General features: G+C 43.1%; 1 protein-coding gene across 9 annotated transcripts in view; it reads right to left on the minus strand.

Moving 5' to 3' along the window:
• jakmip3 (Janus kinase and microtubule interacting protein 3) overlaps window positions 1–2,619 on the minus strand; it is a 48,268-nt gene extending 45,649 nt beyond the window's left edge. For 4 of the 9 annotated variants that reach the window (XM_051939942.1, XM_051939943.1, XM_051939941.1 and 1 more), the window contains exons 1-2: window positions 2,289–2,613; window positions 1,850–2,058 (exon numbers count right to left, since the gene is read on the minus strand). In XM_051939942.1, the coding sequence (XP_051795902.1) occupies window positions 1,850–1,984 (135 nt within the window). In that variant the 5' untranslated portion in view covers window positions 1,985–2,058; window positions 2,289–2,613. Of the gene's footprint in view, window positions 1–1,849; window positions 2,059–2,288 lie in introns of all 9 variants that reach the window. The other 5 variants (XM_051939947.1, XM_051939945.1, XM_051939946.1 and 2 more) reach the window with 3 other exon arrangements.
• Between the last annotated feature and the right edge of the window lie 20,820 nt (window positions 2,620–23,439).

Here is a 23,439-nt window from a genome sequence, read left to right on the forward strand (position 1 = left end):
CAAGAGAACCTTTATAAAGGAGAATAAACAACAGGAGAACCTTTATATATCAGAATAAACTACAAGAGAACCTTTATAAAGGAGAATAAACTACTGGAGAACCTTTATATATCAGAATAAACTACAAGAGAACCTTTATATATCAGAATAAACTACAAGAGAACATTTATATATCAGAATAAACTACAGGAGAACATTTATATATCAGAATAAACTACAAGAGAACCTTTATATATCAGAATAAACTACAAGAGAACATTTATATATCAGAATAAACTACAGGAGAACCTTTATATATCAGAATAAACTACAAGAGAACCTTTATATATCAGAATAAACTACAAGAGAACATTTATATATCAGAATAAACTACAGGAGAACCTTTATATATCAGAATAAACTACAAGAGAACCTTTATATATCAGAATAAACTACAGGAGAACATTTATATATCAGAATAAACTACAAGAGAACCTTTATATATCAGAATAAACTACAGGAGAACCTTTATATATCAGAATAAACTACAGGAGAACCTTTATATATCAGAATAAACTACAGGAGAACCTTTATATATCAGAATAAACTACAAGAGAACCTTTATATATCAGAATAAACTACAGGAGAACCTTTATATATCAGAATAAACTACAAGAGAACCTTTATATATCAGAATAAACTACAGGAGAACCTTTATATATCAGAATAAACTACAGGAGAACCTTTATATATCAGAATAAACTACAGGAGAACCTTTATATATCAGAATAAACTACAGGAGAACCTTTATATATCAGAATAAACTACAAGAGAACCTTTATATATCAGAATAAACTACAAGAGAACCTTTATATATCAGAATAAACTACAGGAGAACCTTTATATATCAGAATAAACTACAGGAGAACCTTTATATATCAGAATAAACTACAGGAGAACCTTTATATATCAGAATAAACTACAGGAGAACCTTTATATATCAGAATAAACTACAGGAGAACCTTTATATATCAGAATAAACTACAGGAGAACCTTTATATATCAGAATAAACTACAAGAGAACCTTTATATATCAGAATAAACTACAGGAGAACCTTTATATATCAGAATAAACTACAAGAGAACCTTTATATATCAGAATAAACTACAGGAGAACCTTTATATATCAGAATAAACTACAGGAGAACCTTTATATATCAGAATAAACTACAGGAGAACCTTTATATAGGAAAATAAACTGCAAGACAACAGCTGATCTGGACCAGACTGCATCTGAAGGGTCAGAGACTCCGAGGACCACAAAGTTCAGGTTCTGGATGGACAAGAAGGTCTGACAGAAGAATGAAGGAGAACATCAAACTGGAATATCTTCAACCAGAGGACCAGGTCTACAGCGCCACCTACAGGTTCTTAAGATGTAGTCCATATTTACATCTGGAGATCAGTAACAGATGTTCAGTGATTTTAGCCTGAAACTTCCTAGAAGTGAAGCACGCTGTTGAAAAACATTTGAAGTTCTACTGAAGATTTGAGGAACACCAGGACCTCTGTGACTGAACATCAATACAATCAGTATTAGTACTGCAAACGTAGCTCAGTCTCACTATACTACTACTTCCACAGTACCAGGGATAGTTCTCCTGTGCAGTACAAGTACTACAATAACAGCAGCAATAGTACAGTAGTAGTGTGGATAGCAGTACAATGGTAGTGTTAGTACTGCATAGTAACAGTACTACAGTAGCAGTAGTACCAAGTAGTGTTATCAGTATCACAGTAGAACTACTGCAGTAGAACTCCAACAGTAATAGTACTACTGCAGTAGTACTGTGGGACTTGTAGTTCTGACCTTGTTCTTCTCCTGTTGTAGTTCGATCTGGATGTCGGTCAGTTTGGCTCGAAGCTCTTCATTGGCTGCTTGAAGGGTTGTCATGGCATCCGTTCGCTCCCCCTTCCCCCGCCCCCCTGCTCCTCGCTTTGACATCACCACCTCCTCCTGCAGGCTCCGCCCCCTGCCACTGAGCCGTCAGTCAACCTGAACTTTGACTACATCTGGACCTGCACACACACAAACACACACACACATTAAACACACAGCTGTCAGCACACACACACACACACACACACACACACACACACACACACACATTAAACACACACCTGTCAGCACACACACACACACACACACACACACACACACACACACACACACACACACACACATTAAACACACACCTGTCAGCACACACACACACACACACACACACACATACAGGGAAGCCACTCACCGTCCAATAGGAAGCCTCCCACCGTTCATGGCTGTGACAGTAGATTAGCTCAGCATGCTAACAGCAGCTAGCTTCACTGCAGCTCAGGCTGTCAGAGTACTGCAGCATCAGCATCTGTCTGCCTCCACCTGTCTGTCTGCCTCCACCTGTCTGTCTGCCTCCACCTGTCTGTCTGCCTCCACCTGTCTGTCTGTCTGTCTGTGTGTGTTAGCAGTGCTAGCAGCTAGCTCTTTTTAGAGTGTGTTTGTGTGTCGGTGCTGTTAGCATCTCTGCAGCCTCTGCTGGCGTCACCTCCTCCTCCTCCTCCTCCTCTTCCTCCTCCTCCCAGCATCCTTCAGTGATGGAGAGCTCAGACCTGTGTCTCCCTCTGCTGGACACTCTCCATCATTACACCTCACCATGGCAGACCAGTGAGGATCAATCAGACAGATCGGTGAGGATCAATCAGGGCCGGGTCTAGCCAGGCATGTATGAGGGGGCAGTCACAAATGTTGAGGGGGCATTGTGCTCCAGCACCTTTTACCATGTCTAACTGACAAATTCACTCACTAGGATGCAGGTACACTGAGCAAGTACCTTGTAAAGTAGTGTCGTCTCAAATGCTTGGCACTTGTTTCATTGTAGTTATTGTTGTTAGACTAGGGCTGGGCGATATGGCCTCAAATCAATATCATGATATATTGAGCACCTCACCTCGAAAACGATAAATGGACGATAATTCCGATAATTCCCAATATTATTAGTACTATATTATTCATATTATTAGTTTTCAACTTGTGAAAAGTAGGAAATAACTGACATCTCTTTAAAAAAAAAAGTTTGCATTGCAGTTTTAAAAAAACAGGCAAGTTGCATAAACATTCAGAAATAAATAACTTACATCTAACCCTCTCCCATTCGTCATCAATACAGTGCAGCGTAAGGGTCATTTCATAGTCAACGCAAAGGCATGCAAACACGAACGCACCACGTGTCAGCCTCCCTGTTTTTTGTGCGATCCACTGTTCATATTCATAATTTAACATGTTAAATTATTATTTGTTTTAAAAATGTAAATTACTTATCAAAAAACAAAAAACATTATGAACGAGTTTAACAGAGCTCCTTTGCTTCGCATTCAAACAACCGCTGCTGGTGCCCCGCTAGCAGCGCCCCTCCAGCAGATGAGGTTCTAGGCAACTGCCTATACCGAGGGATAGCAGACAGCTATCCCTCACAGCGAGCCGGCGGCAGGCTGATGCACTGAGCAGAGCGAAAAGGGGAGATGGAGCGGAGGCGAGAAACATGACACGAGAAACAGCTTGATATATTTTATATTTGAGGGGGCAAGCAAGACATTAAGACATTAAGAAGTGGGGCAGAGGAGAGCGGCATGAGATTATAGAAATATATTAAATATAATATATTTTGGGGGATTTACTTTGAGGGGGCACAACATTTATTTGAGGGGGCCAGGCCCCCTCTTGCCCCTGCGTAGACCCGGCCCTGGGATCAATCAGACAGATCGTTGAAGATGGGTTTGTCACCGTCCCCTCAGAGGTTTTCTTTGCAGCAGATTAAAGGTTTTTGTGGTTCATTCTGGGATTTGTTTGTTCTTTCTTAAAACATTTCCTTTACCAGACTGGTGGAACTAAGTGACCAGACACGCATTTAGGAGTGTATTCTGCTGGTTTGGTGTCTTTGCTTCTGGAGATTTCATCAGACATCTTAAATGAGCTTCACCTTTGTCTATATTCTTTTTACTGCAGCTTCTCTGAAATATTCTTCACATTTAAGGAACATTTCACTCCAAAAAACATAGAGAAAATCGATTTTTGTTATGGATTTCAAAGGCTCAAGTGCTGAGCAAGAGACACGACAAAGGTCAGAATTAAATAAAGATTTGGTTTTTCCAAAAAAACGATCGGTCCAGCGATTAATCAAAAAGAGAAACTGAAAACAACTACTGAAACTAAAACCAAACAAAACTCTGAGATGAGGGATCAGAAACCATCACTAGAAGTCAAAACGTCTACCAGAACCGTTCTGTCACACGTTCCACCAGAACCGTTCTGTCACACGTTCCACCAGAACCGTTCTCTCACACGTTCCACCAGAACCGTTCTCTCTTCCCTTCACACGTTCCACCAGAACCGTTCTCTCACACGTTCCACCAGAACCGTTCTCTCACATGTTCCACCAGAACCGTTCTCTCCTCCCTTCACACGTTCCACCAGAACCGTTCTCTCTTCCCTTCACACGTTCCACCAGAACCGTTCTCTCCTCCCTTCACACGTTCCACCAGAACCGTTCTCTCCTTCCTTCACACGTTCCACCAGAACCGTTCTCTCCTCCCTTCACACGTTCCACCAGAACCGTTCTCTCACACGTTCCACCAGAACCGTTCTCTCCTTCTTTCACACGTTCCACCAGAACCGTTCTCTCCTCCCTTCACACGTTCCACCAGAACCGTTCTCTCCTTCCTTCACACGTTCCACCAGAACCGTTCTCTCCTCCCTTCACACGTTCCACCAGAACCGTTCTCTCACACGTTCCACCAGAACCGTTCTCTCCTTCTTTCACACGTTCCACCAGAACCGTTCTCTCCTCCCTTCACACGTTCCACCAGAACCGTTCTCTCCTTCCTTCACACGTTCCACCAGAACCGTTCTCTCCTCCCTTCACACGTTCCACCAGAACCGTTCTCTCCTCCCTTCACACGTTCCACCAGAACCGTTCTCTCCTTCTTTCACACGTTCCACCAGAACCGTTCTCTCCTTCTTTCACACGTTCCACCAGAACCGTTCTCTCCTCCCTTCACACGTTCCACCAGAACCGTTCTCTCACACGTTCCACCAGAACCGTTCTCTCCTTCTTTCACACGTTCCACCAGAACCGTTCTCTCCTCCCTTCACACGTTCCACCAGAACCGTTCTCTCCTCCCTTCACACGTTCCACCAGAACCGTTCTCTCTTCCCTTCACACGTTCCACCAGAACCGTTCTCTCCTTCTTTCACACGTTCCACCAGAACCGTTCTCTCCTCCCTTCACACGTTCCACCAGAACCGTTCTCTCCTTCCTTCACACGTTCCACCAGAACTGTTCTCTCTTCCCTTCACACGTTCCACCAGAACCGTTCTCTCTTCCCTTCACACGTTCCACCAGAACCGTTCTCTCTTCCCTTCACACGTTCCACCAGAACCGTTCTCTCCTTCCTTCACACGTTCCACCAGAACCGTTCTCTCCTCCCTTCACACGTTCCACCAGAACCGTTCTCTCTTCCCTTCACACGTTCCACCAGAACCGTTCTCTCCTTCCTTCACACGTTCCACCAGAACCGTTCTCTCTTCCCTTCACACGTTCCACCAGAACCGTTCTCTCTTCCCTTCACACGTTCCACCAGAACCGTTCTCTCCTTCCTTCACACGTTCCACCAGAACCGTTCTCTCCTCCCTTCACACGTTCCACCAGAACCGTTCTCTCTTCCCTTCACACGTTCCACCAGAACCGTTCTCTCCTCCCTTCACACGTTCCACCAGAACCGTTCTCTCTTCCCTTCACACGTTCCACCAGAACCGTTCTCTCCTTCTTTCACACGTTCCACCAGAACCGTTCTCTCCTTCCTTCACACGTTCCACCAGAACCGTTCTCTCCTTCCTTCACACGTTCCACCAGAACCGTTCTCTCCTTCCTTCACACGTTCCACCAGAACCGTTCTCTCCTCCCTTCACACGTTCCACCAGAACCGTTCTCTCCTTCCTTCACACGTTCCACCAGAACCGTTCTCTCTTCCCTTCACACGTTCCACCAGAACCGTTCTCTCTTCCCTTCACACGTTCCACCAGAACCGTTCTCTCTTCCCTTCACACGTTCCACCAGAACCGTTCTCTCTTCCCTTCACACGTTCCACCAGAACCGTTCTCTCCTTCCTTCACATGTTCCAGAACCGTTCTCCGTCACTCCTCTGAAGAACCACCACTCTGAGTTGTTTGAAGATATTTTAATGTTGATTTTTTAAACAGAGCAGCTCAGATCTGACGTCCTGCTAAACATTACCAACATGCAGGATCATTACACAGACTTTCAAACATGCTAAAAACACGCAACAATCACCAGATCCGTGGAATGTGCTAAATTCTGACATCACTTCCAGCTGCAGTGCTCAGTTAGGAGGATCCTAAATTCAGTCAGTCAAACGCCAAACCATCACCCCATCGAGAGGAAGGAGTCCATCCTGGAGAGGAGGAAGAGGAGGAAGAGGAGGAAGAGGAGGAGGTAGATATGAGGAGGAAGAGGAGGAGGAGGAGGAAGAGAAGGAGGAGGAGGAGGAAGAGGAGGAGGTAGATATGAGGATGAAGAGGAGGAGGAGGAGGAAGAGGAGGAAGAGGAGGAGGTAGATATGAGGATGAAGAGGAGGAGGAGGAGGAGGAGAAGAAGGAGGAGGAGGAAGAGGAAGACGAGGAGGTAGATATGAGGATGAAGAGGAGGAGGAGGAGGAAGAGGAGGAAGAGGAGGAGGTAGATATGAGGATGAAGAGGAGGAGGAGGAGGAGGAGAAGAAGGAGGAGGAGGAAGAGGAAGACGAGGAGGTAGATATGAGGATGAAGAGGAGGAGGAGGAGGAAGAGGAGGAAGAGGAGGAGGTAGATATGAGGATGAAGAGGAGGAGGAGGAGGAAGAGAAGGAGGAGGAGGAGGAAGAGGAGGAGGTAGATATGAGGAGGAAGAGGAGGAGGAGGAGGAGGAAGAGGAGGAGGAGGAGGAAGAGGAGGAAGAGGAGGAGGTAGATATGAGGATGAAGAGGAGGAGGAGGAGGAGGAGAAGAAGGAGGAGGAGGAGGAAGAGGAGGAGGAGGAGGTAGATATGAGGAGGAAGAGGAGGAAGACAGGGGAAACATAAATGAGCAGTGTATAAACATGCATTAAGCAGTTTGCCATGTTACCTGGTTCTTCAGGTGTGTGTTACCTGGTTCTTCAGGTGTGTGTTACCTGGTTCTTCAGGTGTGTGTTACCTGGTTCTTCAGGTGTGTGTTACCTGGTTCTTCAGGTGTGTGTTACCTGGCTCCTCAGGTGTGTGTTACCTGGTTCTTCAGGTGTGTGTTACCTGGCTCCTCAGGTGTGTGTTACCTGGCTCCTCAGGTGTGTGTTACCTGGTTCTTCAGGTGTGTGTTACCTGGTTCTTCAGGTGTGTGTTACCTGGTTCTTCAGGTGTGTGTTACCTGGCTCCTCAGGTGTGTGTTACCTGGTTCTTCAGGTGTGTGTTACCTGGTTCTTCAGGTGTGTGTTACCTGGTTCTTCAGGTGTGTGTTACCTGGTTCTTCAGGTGTGTGTTACCTGGTTCTTCAGGTGTGTGTTACCTGGTTCTTCAGGTGTGTGTTACCTGGCTCCTCAGGTGTGTCTCGGCTCTGTGTTCTCGCAGCAGTTGGATCAGTTTGTTTCAAAATATGTTTATTGTGAAACATGTCAGATAACAAGTCATTTAGTGTGACATTTACATGTTTCTTTTACAGAATGCTCAAACAGGAACAATAGACATGGGAAAAAAGTAATAATGGCAAAAAGAAGGAAGTGATTGAAAAATAAATTAAGTTAAATAAAATTAAGTAGTGCTAAAAAACAGAAAATTGAAAGTAAGTAGGTAACTGTCAAGCGTAACAAGTTACCTAAAATATGCAATAATGATGAGGGTGACAACAGTTATTTAAAAAAAATTAATTTAAAAAAAAGGGGTGGGGGGAGTAAATAAAAAACACAGCAAAGTAAAATGACACAGAACTATGACCCACCACCCCACCAGCCCACCCACCCACCCTTGGAGTGTTATGCTCAGGTTTCACAGTTGTCGGTCAAGATGTGAGACTAAGGGTCCCTGGGTCTGTCTTTGAGAATGAATCGAATTCTCTCCAAGCGAAGAGTATCTGTCAGGTCTGAAAGCCAGTGTTTAAAGGAGGGTACCTCTTTCTTTTTCCAATACAGTAGAATCTTTTTTTTTTTGCAATCATGACGCCATATGCAAGAAGACGACGATGTGCTACTGTAAGTTTGAAAGATTTTTCTGAATTTCCTAAGATAATTAGGAGAGGATCTGGTTCAATTTGGGACCCAATAACTGAAGAGAAAAAACTAAATATTTCAAGCCAGAAATCTTGTAATCTAGGACAAAGGGCATAGCTGTGTGACAGGGTAGCTTCCATGGATTTACATTTATCGCACAGGGGTGACACTTCTGGGAATATTCTGTGAAGTTTAGTCTTAGAGTAGTGAAGCCTATGAAGTATTTTAAACTGCATTAAGCAGTGTCTGGCATTTATGGAACATTCATGGATGTATTCTAAACCATCTTCCCACACATTTTGAGGTATCTGGATGGCAAGTTCTTTTTCCCACTCCGATTTTAAGCCCTCAACAGAAGGGAGGTTCAAGTTCAGGAAAGATTTGTATAGTTGAGATATGGGGTAGTCTGAGTTTGCAAGCCTTTTAATCAAGAGTTCTAGCTCGCTTGGTTGTGTCTTCTCAAAGGTAGGGAGGTGTGTTCTGACATAATCTCTGATCTGGAGGTACTTGAAGAATTGATTATTTGGCAGGTGATATTTTTCGTGAAGTTGTTGGAAGGAAGCAAACGTCCCTTCAATGTACAGATCACCAATGTTACTGATCCCTGCTGTTTTCCAGATGTTAAAGGTCCCGTCCAGTGTAGAGGGGATGAATGAGGGTTTGCTGCTATAGGAAGGAGATAGGATAATGAATTCAATTTGAAATGTTTTTTCAATTGTTTCCACAATTTTATTGAGTCTGAGATTATTGGATTGTATCTATAGCATGTTCTGTTGATTGGTATAGGTGATAATATGACTGCCCTGATGGAGTATGGTAAACAGTCTTCGTGCTCCATCTCCAGTCCATCGTGGGATGAGGTGTCATCATGTAGCCAGTAAGCAAGGGAGTGAATTCCAGCCACCCAGTAATATAATCTAAAGTCCGGCAATGCCAGCGCCCCAACTGTTCTATGTTTGCAAAGGTGCGCTTTTTTTATTCTGTGCCTTTTATAGTTCCATACAAAAGGAAGAATAATAGAATCCAGTTTACTAAAGAAGGATTTAGTGAGATATACAGGCAGGTTTTGAAAAAAGTAGAGTATCTGGGGGAGGAAGATCATTTTAATAACATTTACTCTACCCAGTAGAGAGATGGGAAGGGTCTTCCAGAATTGAATGCTGTGTTCCAACTTATTTAATAGGACGGGGTAGTTAGCTTTATAAAGGGCGCTGTATTTTCTTGTGGCAGTGATCCCTAGGTAGGTTAAGCTGTTATTCGGAAGGGGAATTGGTTCAGGCAGGTTTTATCCTCCAGATGAATTGGTAATAGCTCACTTTTGCTCCAGTTAATTTTGTACCCAGAGAAAGAGCTGTATAGGTGAAATAGTTGTAATATAGATGGGAGTGTTACCAGTGGCTGCATGACATGCAGCAAAATGTCATCTGCGTACAAGGAAATTTTGTTTACAGTATGCCCTGTATTATACCCGTGGATCTCAGGGTGTGATCTACTAGATTCTGCAAGGGGTTCAATTGCTAAGGCAAATGGTTGTTGCTAGAGGTACGGACCCGTACCCGTAGCCTGTGGACTACGGATACGGCACTTGCCATTTGCCAATCAGATACGCGAGATCTGGTCACGTGACTCCCGGTAGACGCTAGCTATACGGACCCGTAGCATCGGTACGACCGGTACGGACCCTAAACCTGACCCTAACACTAACCCTAACCTTAACCTTTGCTTACCTTTCAACAGTTTGCAGTGGTTAGCAGCTTCTTGACTCGCGAGACTCGCGTACGGGTCCGTATCTGTCTGGCAAATGGAAAGTGCCGTACCCGTAGCCTGTGCAAATAGTAAGGGGCTGAGAGGGCACCCTTGTCTTGTGCCCCTTCCAAGCTGGAATGGTGCAGAAAGGGTTTGATTGGTAAGTATCCTAGCCTGGGGTTTCTTATATAATAACTTAATACAGGATATAAAATTATCACCACAGTTGAACTTTTGTAGGACTGAGAATAAATATGGCCATTCGACCCTGTTGAATGCCTTTTCAGCATCTAGACTGAGTGTGATGAGGTCATTTTTGGTGGGTCTAGGGGAGTGCATAATATTGAAAAGGCGTCTAAAGTTGTGGAAAGAATTTCTTATGGAATAAACCCAGTTTGATCAGGATGGATCAGTTTGTTCATATAGGCATTAAGTCTTCTTACCAAAGTCTTGGCCAGGGTTTTTTGATCTGTGTTTAATAATGAAATTGGCCTACATGAACCCACCTCTTCTGGGTCCTTCCCTTTTTTTGGAAGTAGTGTGATGGTGGCTTCGGTAAGTGACAGGGGAAAGGTACCATCTACATATGACTGGCTGTACATTTTACTCAGATAGGGGACAGGTAATAATACAATTTTTTTATACATTTCATTGCTGAGACCATCTGGGCCAGGACTTTTGCCATTTTTTAGTGACTTAATGGTTGCCAGTATTTCTCCATGTGAAACCTCTGCATCTCGGAAATTGCATTCCTCTTGATTTAATGATGGGAGGTTGCATTTGTTAAGGAACAATTGCATTGTTTCGGAGGGGGCACTTAGTTCAGGTGTGTATAGGGCTTTGAAGAACTGTTTGAATTCTTCATTAATTTCTTTAGGGGTAGATAGGATCTTACCTGCTCTTGACCTAATCTTGTGAATAGTCTTGTCATTTTCAATTTTTCGTAGTTGTCGTGCTAAAAGTTTGTGGGGTTTATCACTGAATTTGAAATACTTCTGCTTTGTAAAGATAAAGGCCTTGCAAATTTTATCAGCTAGTAGTTCGTTAAGTTTATATTTTAGCGTTGAGATTTTTGCGTGTTTTTCGGCAGACGGTTGTTGGGCATTTTCCATGTCTAACTGGTGGATTTGTTCTTCTAACTCCAATTGTTTAGCCCTGTTCTGCTTCCTGCGAGATGATTGGTAGGAAATTATACAGCCCCTTAAACTTCCAGCTTCTCTGTGCAGATATGTTTTCGCTAGGCCTGAATGTGAAAGAGACTGGACTATGATCTGAAATAATGATGTTATGATATTTTGCATTGTAAGTAAGTGAAACAATTTGCGATCGACTAGGAAGAAGTTGATCCTGGAATAGACATTATGCACCTTAGAGTGGAAGGAGCACTCTCTGCCAGCGGTGTTGGAGACGCGCCAAACATCAACCAGGTTCATATTGTCGATATATGATTTCAAAAGCTGCAAAACACCTGCTTTGGTTGGTTCAACCTTCTTGGTGGTGGACCTATCTAAATAGGTATCCAACACCAAATTAAAATCTCCGCTGATGATCAGATTGGTGGTAGAGATATTCGGTATTAGGTTTAGGGTCTTTCGGAAGAATTCTGGATCGTCATTGTTAGGGCCATAGATGTTTAGCAAGGTAACTGGGGTAGAGTAGATCTCCCCTATGACAACTACATATCTGCCCTCTTTATCCACTATTGTGGATAATTGCTTAAAAGGGACACCCCTGCGGATCAGGATGGCTGCACCTCTGGCTTTCACTGGGAAGTTAGAGTGGTATATTTGTTGTATCCACCTACATCTGAGTCTGGCATGTGAGTTATTTTTAGATGAGTCTTGTAAGAAAATTATGTCAGCTTGCAGCGATTTTAGATGTGCTAGTACTTTACCTCTTTTAACCGGTTCATTAATACTGTTCACATTCCATGAACAAAAGGTTATATCCTCCCTCCTCTTCCCTTGTTGTATTTCACTGAGCATTAGACTGTGTAGGCTGTTCACAGGAAGATAGGCTTACCCTCCATCCTTCTGTCTTCTCTATAAGATATGTGCGACCTTGAGCTAAGTAACACTCCCTCAGCCCTCCTTCTCCCTTGCCCACCCCCTCTCACCCCTACATATAAGTAAATACAGGAAAACCCCAAAACAAAGTAATTGGAATGTTACTAACAATGTATGTTTTGCTCTCTCTGAGCAAAGAACAAATTTCAACTCCATCAATCAGCAGAGGTCGAACTCTTGATCCTTTCTGATAGTAGCTCTACAGAACTTCTAATAAAAACCTATGTATGGCTTAGCAATGGGATTTTGTATTACCCATTAAGTAGCATAGTCATGAACTCAGAAATCACAGCAGTCCCTATTAAGGTAACGTAAACGGAAAAATAACACTGTTAATATATGAGTAGACCTTGCACGTATGGGATGACTCTCAGTTGTCTCTCCGGCCGAAGTGGTGTTCTGCATACAGACGGGCCTCCTCTGGGTCGGTGAATGTGGTCTCGTTCCCGTCGTGTGTCACTCTCAGCTTGGCTGGGTAAAGGAGTCCGAATTTTACCCCGGGCTTGTCTCGTAGTAGGTTCCTGGCTGGGGTGAATGCAGCTCGGCGCTTGACCATGGCGGGTGAAAAATCTCTGAAGATCTGGATGCGTTGGCCTTGAAATTGGAGGTTTTTGGTTTTAGAAATCTTCTGCATGATGTCTTCGAGGTCATGGCAGTAGTGCACTCAGAAAATCAGATGCCGTGGCAGGTCGTTGTCTCCGGGACGCTCTCGTAGTACCCTGTGTGCGCGGTCGATCCATGGTTTTACATCGAGCTTCAGCACGTCGGTTAGAAGCTGCGCCACAAAGTCCCTAGTTCTCTGGCCGTGTTCTTGTCCTTCTTTAACTCCAGCAATTCTTAGGTTCTGACGTTTAGATCGTCCCTCTAAGTCCAAGCATTTCTCTGAGAGCTTATCTACTTGTTTGTTCTGCTGTTTCACTTGGGTTCTGAGTTCCACAACGATGTCTGAAGTAACATTAGCCGACTCTTCCAAACTTTTTAATGTCTCACTTTGGGAGTCTACTCGGGCATTAACGGCATTAAATGCATTGTCGCTTTCTTCTCTTAGAGTGGTTATTTCTTCCCTTAAGGTTTTACTCACATCGGCAATTTTTTCATCGATTTTGTTGCAGATATCTGACCTAGCTTGAGCCAATTTGGTTCGGAGTGAAGCTATAGTGGTCAGCACCTGTTGAGCTTCTGCGTCCTGTCCGCTCATCTCCGGCTTCTCCTTTCCACTCCAAGTCGGGGCGTCAGACGGGCCTCTATCGTCGCTCGGTTCCGTCTTGGAATTCCCTCTTGTTGTTGGCATTCGTGCTGGACCACCTAAGGCAGGAGTGGTGTACTAGCAGATTCTCCCAAACTTCAGGGTTAAATATACACAGGTTTAAGTTTTAAGTGTAATTTTAAAACGAATTCTGTAGGAGCTATGGCGAGACACGTCCTATCCTTTCATCGCTCAACAGCGCCCCCCAGCAGTTGGATCAGTTTGGAGCAGTTGAGTCGAACAGCATCATGTAGAGGAGAGTCTCCTTCCTGAAATACATCAGACAAACATTAGCACAACTCCACCTGCTGGAGGGAGGAGGAACTACACACAGTTCTACATAAAGTACTAAACACAGTTCTACATAGGAGTACTACACAGTTCTACAAAAAGTACTAAACACAGTTCTACATAGGAGTACTACACAGTTCTACAAAAAGTACTAAACACAGTTCTACATAGGAGTACTACACATCAGTCCCTTCAGGAATTCGCGATGTTGCGATGTTGTGCCTGCAGTGGCGGAAACTTCCTGTTTCCGCCACTGCAGGCACACAGCTGAGTTGCCGCTTTTTATCCGCCTTTAAAAGGTTTTTAATACTCTTAAATACATTAGGCCTTAACATAGAGCTATTTTTAACTTGTGCTTTTACTGGATAAAAGGTTTTAGTCATCGGACTTCTAGATTTTAACGACCGAATGCGCTACCACTCGAACATGACAACCATGGAGCCAAATGCTATGGACACCTTCTTACCTGCAGAGGTAGGACACCAGCTCAAAAAAGCCGAAAAAAAGATCGCCGATCTTCTTGAGGACACTGGACGGCTATCAGACGAGCTGCAGTGGAAGGACTCACTCCTGGCCACCTTCAAATCTCGGCTCCCGGCGTTGTCCACCTGGTTGGAGACCACGCAGACCGGTGAGCTGAAACAGCATAGCGCCGCTACACTGAGGGACACCGTCATCTGGGAGCCTCCCCCCTCCACCCGTCAGCGGCCCTCCTGCTCTACCCCGAGCAGTGGGACTTCTTGGTCCGAGGTGGTGGTCCGCAGGCGGAAGAGGGCTCCTGGCGTGTCTTCTGGCGGGGCTTCGTGCGGGGTTTCTCCCTCCATCAGCATCCCCCTTACCAACAAATTTTCGGCTCTATCTATGAGCGCGGAGCCGATGGTCCGGGGCCCGGCTGATCCCGATGCCTCCCATCAAACGAACGCTGTGCCCCGCTGACTGACACCACAGCCTTCCCACCACTCACGGCTGTCAGTGCCCCAGGGGATCATCGTCCAACACCGGGCCGCTCGCCTCCGTCCTCCCGCCCCTCGGCCCAGCGAAAGCGGCTCCTCATGGACGCAGTGCGATGGCACACGAGGTGTCCTCACCCCCGGGGGCCTGGCAGGGATGACGGGTTTGCAGAGCCGGCTGCCCCCCCAAAACAACAGGCCACGACGCTCGTCATCGGGGATTCCCTCATCAGAAACGTCCGTCTGAGGGGGGCGGTCACCCTGTGTTTTCCTGGCGCCACAGTCTCTGACATTACTGAGAAAATCCCAGCCGTCCTGAGCTCTCACCCACAGGTAAACAGGATTGTCATACATGTGGGCACCAACGACACCCCCAGACAACAGTCTGAGCTTTTAAAGCGTGACTTCACGCAGCTTTTTAACAAACTCTTACAGCACCAGCTGAGGGTCATTATCTCCGGCCCCACCCCCACCTGTGGCAGGGGCATTGGCCGCTTCAGCAGGCTGCTCAGTTTGAACACCTGGCTCTCCTCAGCCTGCAGCTACCATAATGTTGGCTTTATAGACAATTTTGATGCTTTTTGGGAGAGGAGACATCTTTTTACTTCAGACGGTCTCCACCTGAACAGAGCCGGGGCTCGCCTACTGTCAGCCAACCTTGCATATGGAGCACAACACACTAAACCCACACTCTCCTCCCATCACCTCAAACATGCTCTATCTGACCAGTCCCCTACTGAATGATGTCTCCTAGGTCCCACTTCCTATGTTTTTAGTTCCACCTTTGACACACACAATACTGGACTTGGGTCCCCTGTTTTCACAACCCATTCATCAATTCCTGTTATCATCACTCAACGTCTTATAACCAGACCCCACCATGTTCACTCTGTGAATTTTAATAACCTCAGACCTCTCCCAAAACATCAACAGTCCACCCATACAGTCTGTAAGTCACCTGTCACCATCAACATGGCACTTTTAAACATTCGCTCCCTTTTAAACAAATCTTTTATTATCTACGACCTGATTTTAGACAACAAGGTAGACTGCTTGTTTTTAACCGAAACGTGGCTGGGTACAGATGCGCCAATTATTCTCACTGAGGCCTCCCCATCAAATTTTAACTTTACATTCTCCCTGAGAAGTGGCAGGAAAGGTGGTGGTACTGCATCAATAGTTAATAATTCACTAAAGCCAAAAGAAATTAAATTAGATCAGTACACCACCTTTGAGCACCATGCAGTTGTTTTTAACAGCCCGTCAATTCTTTGTATCACTGTTTACAGACCTCCAAAATATGATTCTGTTTTTATCAGTGAATTTTCTGAATTTTTATCTATTATCCATGCCACTTACAATTTTATCATTATATCTGGTGATTTTAACATACACATAGACAATCCATCTGATTCTATGGCAAAAGAGTTTTTAAATTTACTGAGTTGCTTGGATTTTAATCAGCATGTCACACAGCCAAGTCACAAAGGGGGACACACACTCGATTTAGTCCTCAGCTATGGCCTGTCAGCCAGTGTGTCCTCTGTTGTTGACTTGGCTGTGTCGGACCATTACTGTGTGTTTTTTAATATCATGTTTTATTCAATGGGAGACCTTGGTGCGAACTGTCAGGAAACGCTATTTTACTTCAGAAGTAGCTGCAAATTTTATCGAAATCTTGGATAAGCATCCTCCAGCTCCTTCACCTGCGTCCTGTGATTTTATCGTTGAACATTTTATTAATAAATTAGAAAAAACTATTGATCTTGTTGCTCCACTGACCACAAAGAAAGTGTTGCCTAAGCGCTCACCCCCGTGGAAAAACGAAGACATCAGAAGATTGAAAAGCAATTGCAGAGTAGCTGAACGGAGATGGAGAAAAAATAAGATAACAGTTCACTATCAGATATACCGTGAACAACTAAAAATGTACAACAGTGCTCTCAGGCACGCAAGAACAACGTATTTTACTAACATAATTACTGCTCAAAAAAATAACCCTAAAATCCTTTTCAACACCATTGATCTTTTAATCAACCCAGATTTTAACAGACACCAAATCACTCCCTCGGACTCTCTTTGTGAAGCCTTTGCAGACCACTTCAGGGGTAAAATTGATTTTATAAGATCCTCTATTTCATCTAATCAGAATACTGTTTAACTTGCCAAAAGTGTCTCAGGAACATGTTGAAATGCTCGATTCTCCGATAACCGAAGTGGAAATCAGAAAGGCAATCTCACTGATGAAAGCTGGAAAATCTCCAGGTTATGACGGATTCCCTGCAGAGTATTATAAAATCTATATAGATGTCCTCGCTCCTGTCTTACAAAAAGTATATGAGGAAGCTTTTCAAAGAGAACACATTCCCCCAACTTTTAACGAAGCACTAATATCTCTGATACCAAAAAGGACAAAGATAATACAGACCCATCGAATTTCAGGCCAATTAGCCTGCTGAACTTGGACTGTAAAATACTCACTAAAGTGCTGGCCCTGCGATTACAAAAAATTTTAAGTACTATTATACATCCTAACCAGACGGGCTTTATGAAAACTCGGTCTTCCTCTGACCATATTCGAATATTATTGCATTTAATGTGGTCGAGTCAATCTAGTGATGCACCAGTAGCAGCCTTCTCCTTAGATGCGGAGAAGGCGTTTGATAAAGTTGAATGGAGTTTCCTTTTCCTGGCTTTATCTCGATTTGGCTTTGGATCGCACTTTATTAAATGGGTCAAAATACTATATAAGGAACCAAAGGCGGCAGTTATTTCCAATGGGATAATTTCACAATTTTTTGGTATATCACGTGGGGCCCGACAAGGGTGCTCGCTGAGCCCCCTGTTATTTCTCATTTTTATTGAAACATTAGCAGCGAGTATCCGATCAAATGAAGGAATTAAAGGAGTGTCAATTGGCCAGCATGAAAACAAATTACTTCTATATGCTGATGACATTTTAGCTATTATTACTGATCCACAATCTTCTTTACCACATCTTTTGGGTACTATAGACTTATTTTCAAAAATGTCGGGGTATACTGTAAATTGGGGAAAATCTGAAGTTATGCCTTTATCATTTCATTGTTCTTCCAACATGGTAGAGAAATTTAAATTTAAATGGGTGCCCAAGGGGATGAAATATTTGGGGATCAAACTTAGTCAAGATTTGGAGGAGATACCTCAGCTAAATTTTACTCCAGTTCTGTTAAAAATTAAAACAAATTTGGAGAAATGGGAAAAGCTAAAATTGTCACTGTGGGGTAAGATCAATGTTATAAAAATGGTTATAGCTCCACAAGTTCAGTATTTATTAATGATGATACCAATGGAAATTCCGCCTATCTTCTTTAAACAGTATGAAAGTCTGATCAAACAGTTTCTATGGGAAGGAAAAAGAGCAAGAATAAAACTGAGTAAATTGTATGCACCTAAGGAAAAAGGTGGTTTAGGATTGCCTGATGTAAATTTGTATTGTATGTCTTTTGAAATGGCCAAATTGGTTAAATACTGGGAGAAATCAAAGCAGGGACAAGAATGGATAAATATAGAAACAGAAATTTGTTCACCATTTGATCCCAAAAATATACTGTCTCAGAAATTTGATAATACTAACCCAGTGCTTACTCATTCTTGCCAAGTATGGCTGAAGGCACATAAAATGATTAAGATATCACATCAAGTACAAAAGTATTCATCTCTTTGGAATAACACAGCAATATGCATTGGTAAACACCAGTATTCTGGAGGCAGTGGCATTCCTGTGGCATATATACTATTGAAAATTTATATAATGATGGGCAATTTGTGTCTTACACAGATCTCATTGAAAGATTTAAATTAGAAAGGAAAGACAATTTTTGGAAATATTTGCAAATGAGACATTGCGTGTCTACAAAATTCAAAGAGGGTGGTGATAATGTAATTTCTGAGTATATCCAGATGCCACGGGAACGTCATACAGCTTCACAGTTTTACAGGCTCTTGAATAACACCCGCAATAGTGAATCTGTTAATATCAAACTTTTATGGCAGAGAGATCTAAAGGTAGATTTTTCAAATGAGAGGTGGTCAGATATTTTATCAGATAATGGGAAATACGTGAAGGAAGCAAGAAGTAAATGTATACAGTATAAACTATTGCACAGATATTATCATACCCCGGTCAGACTACACGGTATGAAACTTGCATCAGACAACCTGTGCTGGAAATGTAAAGTTGAGGTGGGAACATTCTTACATTGTATGTGGGAATGCGCTCTAATATCACCTTTTTGGACAAAGGTCATTGAAGTTTTAAGTCACTGGGCTGGTTCACAGATGCCCTTGACCCCAGAGCTGTGCTTACTTGGTGAAAGATGTCAAATGCCTAATGTTTCAAAGAATGTTTTCAGTATTGTTATGACTGGACTGGTGACAGCATCCAGAATAATTCTGAGACATTGGAAAACCACTGTGCGTCCGGAAGTGAAAGACTGGATTAAAACCATGGCAGAGACAGCCTCTTATGAATCTATGCTTTACAAATTAAAAGCCACCATGGAGGACGAAGACACTAAATGGGACTCATTCTGGAGTTTTCTCAAACAAAATCTGATTTATACTGATGTATAAAATAATACTTTTTGGTTTGTTTGTTTTTGTTTTTAAATAATAGCTGTCTGGATTTGCTTCTGTTTTAGTTGCAGGAAACAATGTAACTTCTTTGTACTTGCATTTGCAATACGTGTGACTCTAAAGGGAAAGGGGTGGGGGTGCGCCAACCAAATTTTGTGTTTTTTTTTTTTTGTTTGTTCTGTTTTGTTTTGTTCTGTTTTGTGTTTTTCCCTGTTTTGTAAATTTTAGAAAAAGTTTTTTGAAAATCAATAAAAAATTTAAATCACAAAAAAAAAAGAATACTGTTTCTAATACAGTAGAAAGCTTGTTTTTACCTGAGGAAACACTGGACAGTTCTGCACTGGTTGATGCTGAGATGCTTGGTAGAGTTTTCTCTCGAGTAAAACCAACAACCTGCCTTTTAGACCCAATTCCCACATCACTTTTTAAAACACTTTATGGATTCCTTGAAGTCGAGCTTTTAAATATAGTGAATTGTTCCCTTCAGACGGGCTCTTTCCCTGCTGCTCTTAAAACAGCAGTAGTGGGACCATTTCTGAAGAAGAACAATTTGGATCCTAATGTTCTTAATAACTACAGGCCAGTGTCCAACTTACCATTTTTAAGCAAAATTTTAGAAAAACTTGTTTTTATTCAGCTGAACGATTTTTTAAATCGCCATTCTATTCTTGAGACATTTCAATCTGGATTTAGGACGAACCACAGTACAGAGACTGCACTACTGAAAATTGTTAATGATTTTAGGTGCAACCTGGACTCACACAAGCTTACAGTCCTTGTGCTGCTGGATCTAAGCGCTGCTTTTGATACAGTAGATCACATGATTCTTTAAAATAGACTAAGACACCTAGTAGGCCTCTCTGGTACTGCCTTTCAATGGTTCAGTTCTTATCTCACAGATCAAAAATTCCTTGTAAGTCTGGACACATGCTCTTCAGGGATCCATGAAATAAAATGTGGTGTTCCCCAAGGCTCAATTTTAGGCCCCATACTTTTTAACCTATATATGCTTCCATTGGGAGACGTCATCAGGAGGAATGGTGTCACGTTCCACAGCTCCGTTGTGTTTACCGCCTCCTAAACAACCGGCGTGCAGCCATTCATTCTTTTGCCTTCTTTCATTAATAAAATCTCAGCAAATGCCCAAAGAACATGTCAAAAAGAAAAGCAACCGACATCAGAGCTTTTTTCACAACACAGAAATGCAACGTAAGCAATAGCACTGATATTTGTACAGTTACTGTACAATAACTCCATGAATATAACGGAGTATACCTTGTGGTTTAGCTAGCAGGACCAATTTGACTACCATTACTGTCGTCAACAACTTTAGTTAATAAATGACAACTGAAACATTTTGGCCTTATGAGCCATTTTATCAAAACTCTGTCCATCCATACAGCCACGTTCTGGCTTTCACTGAGGCAAATTAAAACAATCTGGTAATACTTAGTAATCACCACTAGATGTCCTCAAATATCTTTAGACTCAACACGCTAACATACCAAATATAAACATTTACATTTTTTGCCATGGTTAAAATGCTCTGGCACCATGAAAGAAATATATTAAAATGGTAACCTTACCATTGACACAAGTACAGACATTATTGAACATTCAAGGTACGTGAAACACAGAAAACCATCAATCTCAGGTGTGTTTTTCCATTATTTTATTTGTCTAGGATCAGTGTTCAACAGAAATAAACAAAGAGCTGCCAGAGCAGGTGACTGAGAATGAAGAGGTGAGGTCTACACAAACAAATAAAGAAGATCAGAGCTAGTGAGGTTATCCTGTAGGTTACAGATTACTAGTTACAACGTAAGTGTAATATGTACTTATTTGATCACATCAAAGTGTCTTAATTATTTTTCTAATAAATTATTATACAGTCTTTGGTTAAAAGACATTACCATTGATGTTGAATATTGATCTCATTTGCCAACTCAGCTTGGACGAACAAAGTTGTCCAGATATCTGAAAAATTACATTGTAGAAATGTTAGCGGTAAATACTAAAAAAAAGAGTAACATTTGCAGTATATGCTGCATCGTTACCTGATATAATATGCTAACACCACAAAGTAACATTATGACCCATTAGGTAATAGTGGCAGCAAAAAAAAGCACGAGTACTAATTAACTGGGTTTTGTTTTAAAATATTATAAGTGCTTAAGGATGGGTGATGACCCCCCCTACCCCAGCACCACCACCCCCCAGTCACAAGCCAGCAAAATGTCACTGTGACCTGAGATCAAAACATGAGAGCCCTGAGTACATCTTTATACAAAGAGAAGCTTCTTTAGTTTCAGTACGTGGTGCTAACCCAGGGACGATCATTATTAGTGATAATTAACGTCAGCTCGGCTCCATCCCCACTGAGGTATTGCTAAGATAAGGCCGAACAGCTTCAAAATGCTGAAATTCATCTGGCATCCCATATTCTAACTGGATTTGGTCTTATTGTATCAGGAATAATGCACATTTTCCTGACAGAGCGTTTTACTCATGGCAAATTGTACCATTAGTACATTTGGTATGATAGTGTGTTCAGTGCAGTTATTCAAAGACATCCACTCCTCAAAACAACCCCCCCCCCCTTGCATATATTTATTAAATATGATAATCACAGGGTTAAACAAGCAAACAAGTTTTCAAACTCACCACAGCCATTGTCAGATGGAAATGCACACCCTGAGTCGGAGCTTCCGCTTGGCACAGGCGCAAATTTAGCATCTACACGTTTTTTTTTAACCTCATGAAGGTGTGCTGCATGTCTGTGCAACTCTCGGCCGAGTGCGGATGGTGCGTTCAGGAGCGTCGGAATTTTCTATACTACTGAAAATAACTGGGTTTACAACGGCTTACATGTGAAGAATTTGAATGTGTTGGAGACAAAATGACCCCTGACAAAAGTGGGGGGGACACGTCCCCACTGTCCCCCCTAAACTGACGCCTATGCACATAGTACTAAGCCTGTTGGCCTGGCCTGATTCTGTTGGAGGTTTGTCCCCTCTCTGTTCCAGAGGTTTTTTGTTCCTTCCCACCGTCGCTCATAAAAGACGACTTCAGATTATTGTTTTCAGCTGTTTAGGATTCCGACATCTGTCAATGACCAGGACGTGTTCTGAATCTGTGCTGTAGAAATAAAACTGACTCCTGGCATGTGTTTGCTGTAGAAACATACAATAATAAACCGGGAAGACACACGTGTTGAGGCTCATTTTGTCCTGCCTGTTCAGCTAAACTCCACACTGGATCAGGTGTTCAACACAGTCCAGGTGTCCGGTCCTCACAGAGACATGAAGAGGAGTGCTGTCCAGCTGAGACAGGACCAGGAGGACACGTTAACACAGCAGGTCCAGGACCAGGAGGACACGTTAACACAGCAGGTCCAGGACCAGGAGGACACGTTAACACAGCAGGTCCAGGACCAGGAGGACACGTTAACACAGCAGGTCCAGGACCAGGAGGTAGCAGTATCAGTAGTACTGTCTGTACTAGTACCTTGTCTGTAGCAGTGATGTCTCCTCCGTGGTCCAACAGCAGCTTGAGGACAGACAGATGTCCTCCTCGACACGCAGAATGAAGACATGTGGACCACAGCTGGATACAGCAGGAAAGTTAACACTTGGAAACAGTTCTAAGCCCTGTAGACCTGGTTCTAAGCCCTGTAGACCTGGTTCTAACCCCTTTAGACCTGGTTCTAAACCCTGTAGACCTGGTTCGAAACCCTGTAGACCTGGTTCTAACCCCTTTAGACCTGGTTCTAAGCCCTGTAGACCTGGTTCTAAACCCTGTAGACCTGGTTCTAAGCCATGTAGACCTGGTTCTAACCCCTTTAGACCTGGTTCTAACCCCTGTAGACCTGGTTCTAACCCCTTTAGACCTGGTTCTAAACCCTGTAGACCTGGTTCTAAGCCCTGTAGACCTGGTTCTAACCCCTTTAGACCTGGTTCTAACCCCTGTAGACCTGGTTCTAACCCCTTTAGACCTGGTTCTAAACCCTGTAGACCTGGTTCTAAGCCCTGTAGACCTGGTTCTAAACCCTGTAGACCTGGTTCTAACCCCTGTAGACCTGGTTCTAAACCCTGTAGACCTGGTTCTAACCCCTTTAGACCTGGTTCTAAGCCCTGTAGACCTGGTTCTAAATCCTGTAGACCTGGTTCTAAGCCCTGTAGACCTGGTTCTAAGCCCTGTAGACCT

This window comes from Acanthochromis polyacanthus, chromosome 19, assembly GCF_021347895.1.
Source record: "Acanthochromis polyacanthus isolate Apoly-LR-REF ecotype Palm Island chromosome 19, KAUST_Apoly_ChrSc, whole genome shotgun sequence".
NCBI classification, from domain to species: domain Eukaryota; kingdom Metazoa; phylum Chordata; class Actinopteri; family Pomacentridae; genus Acanthochromis; species Acanthochromis polyacanthus.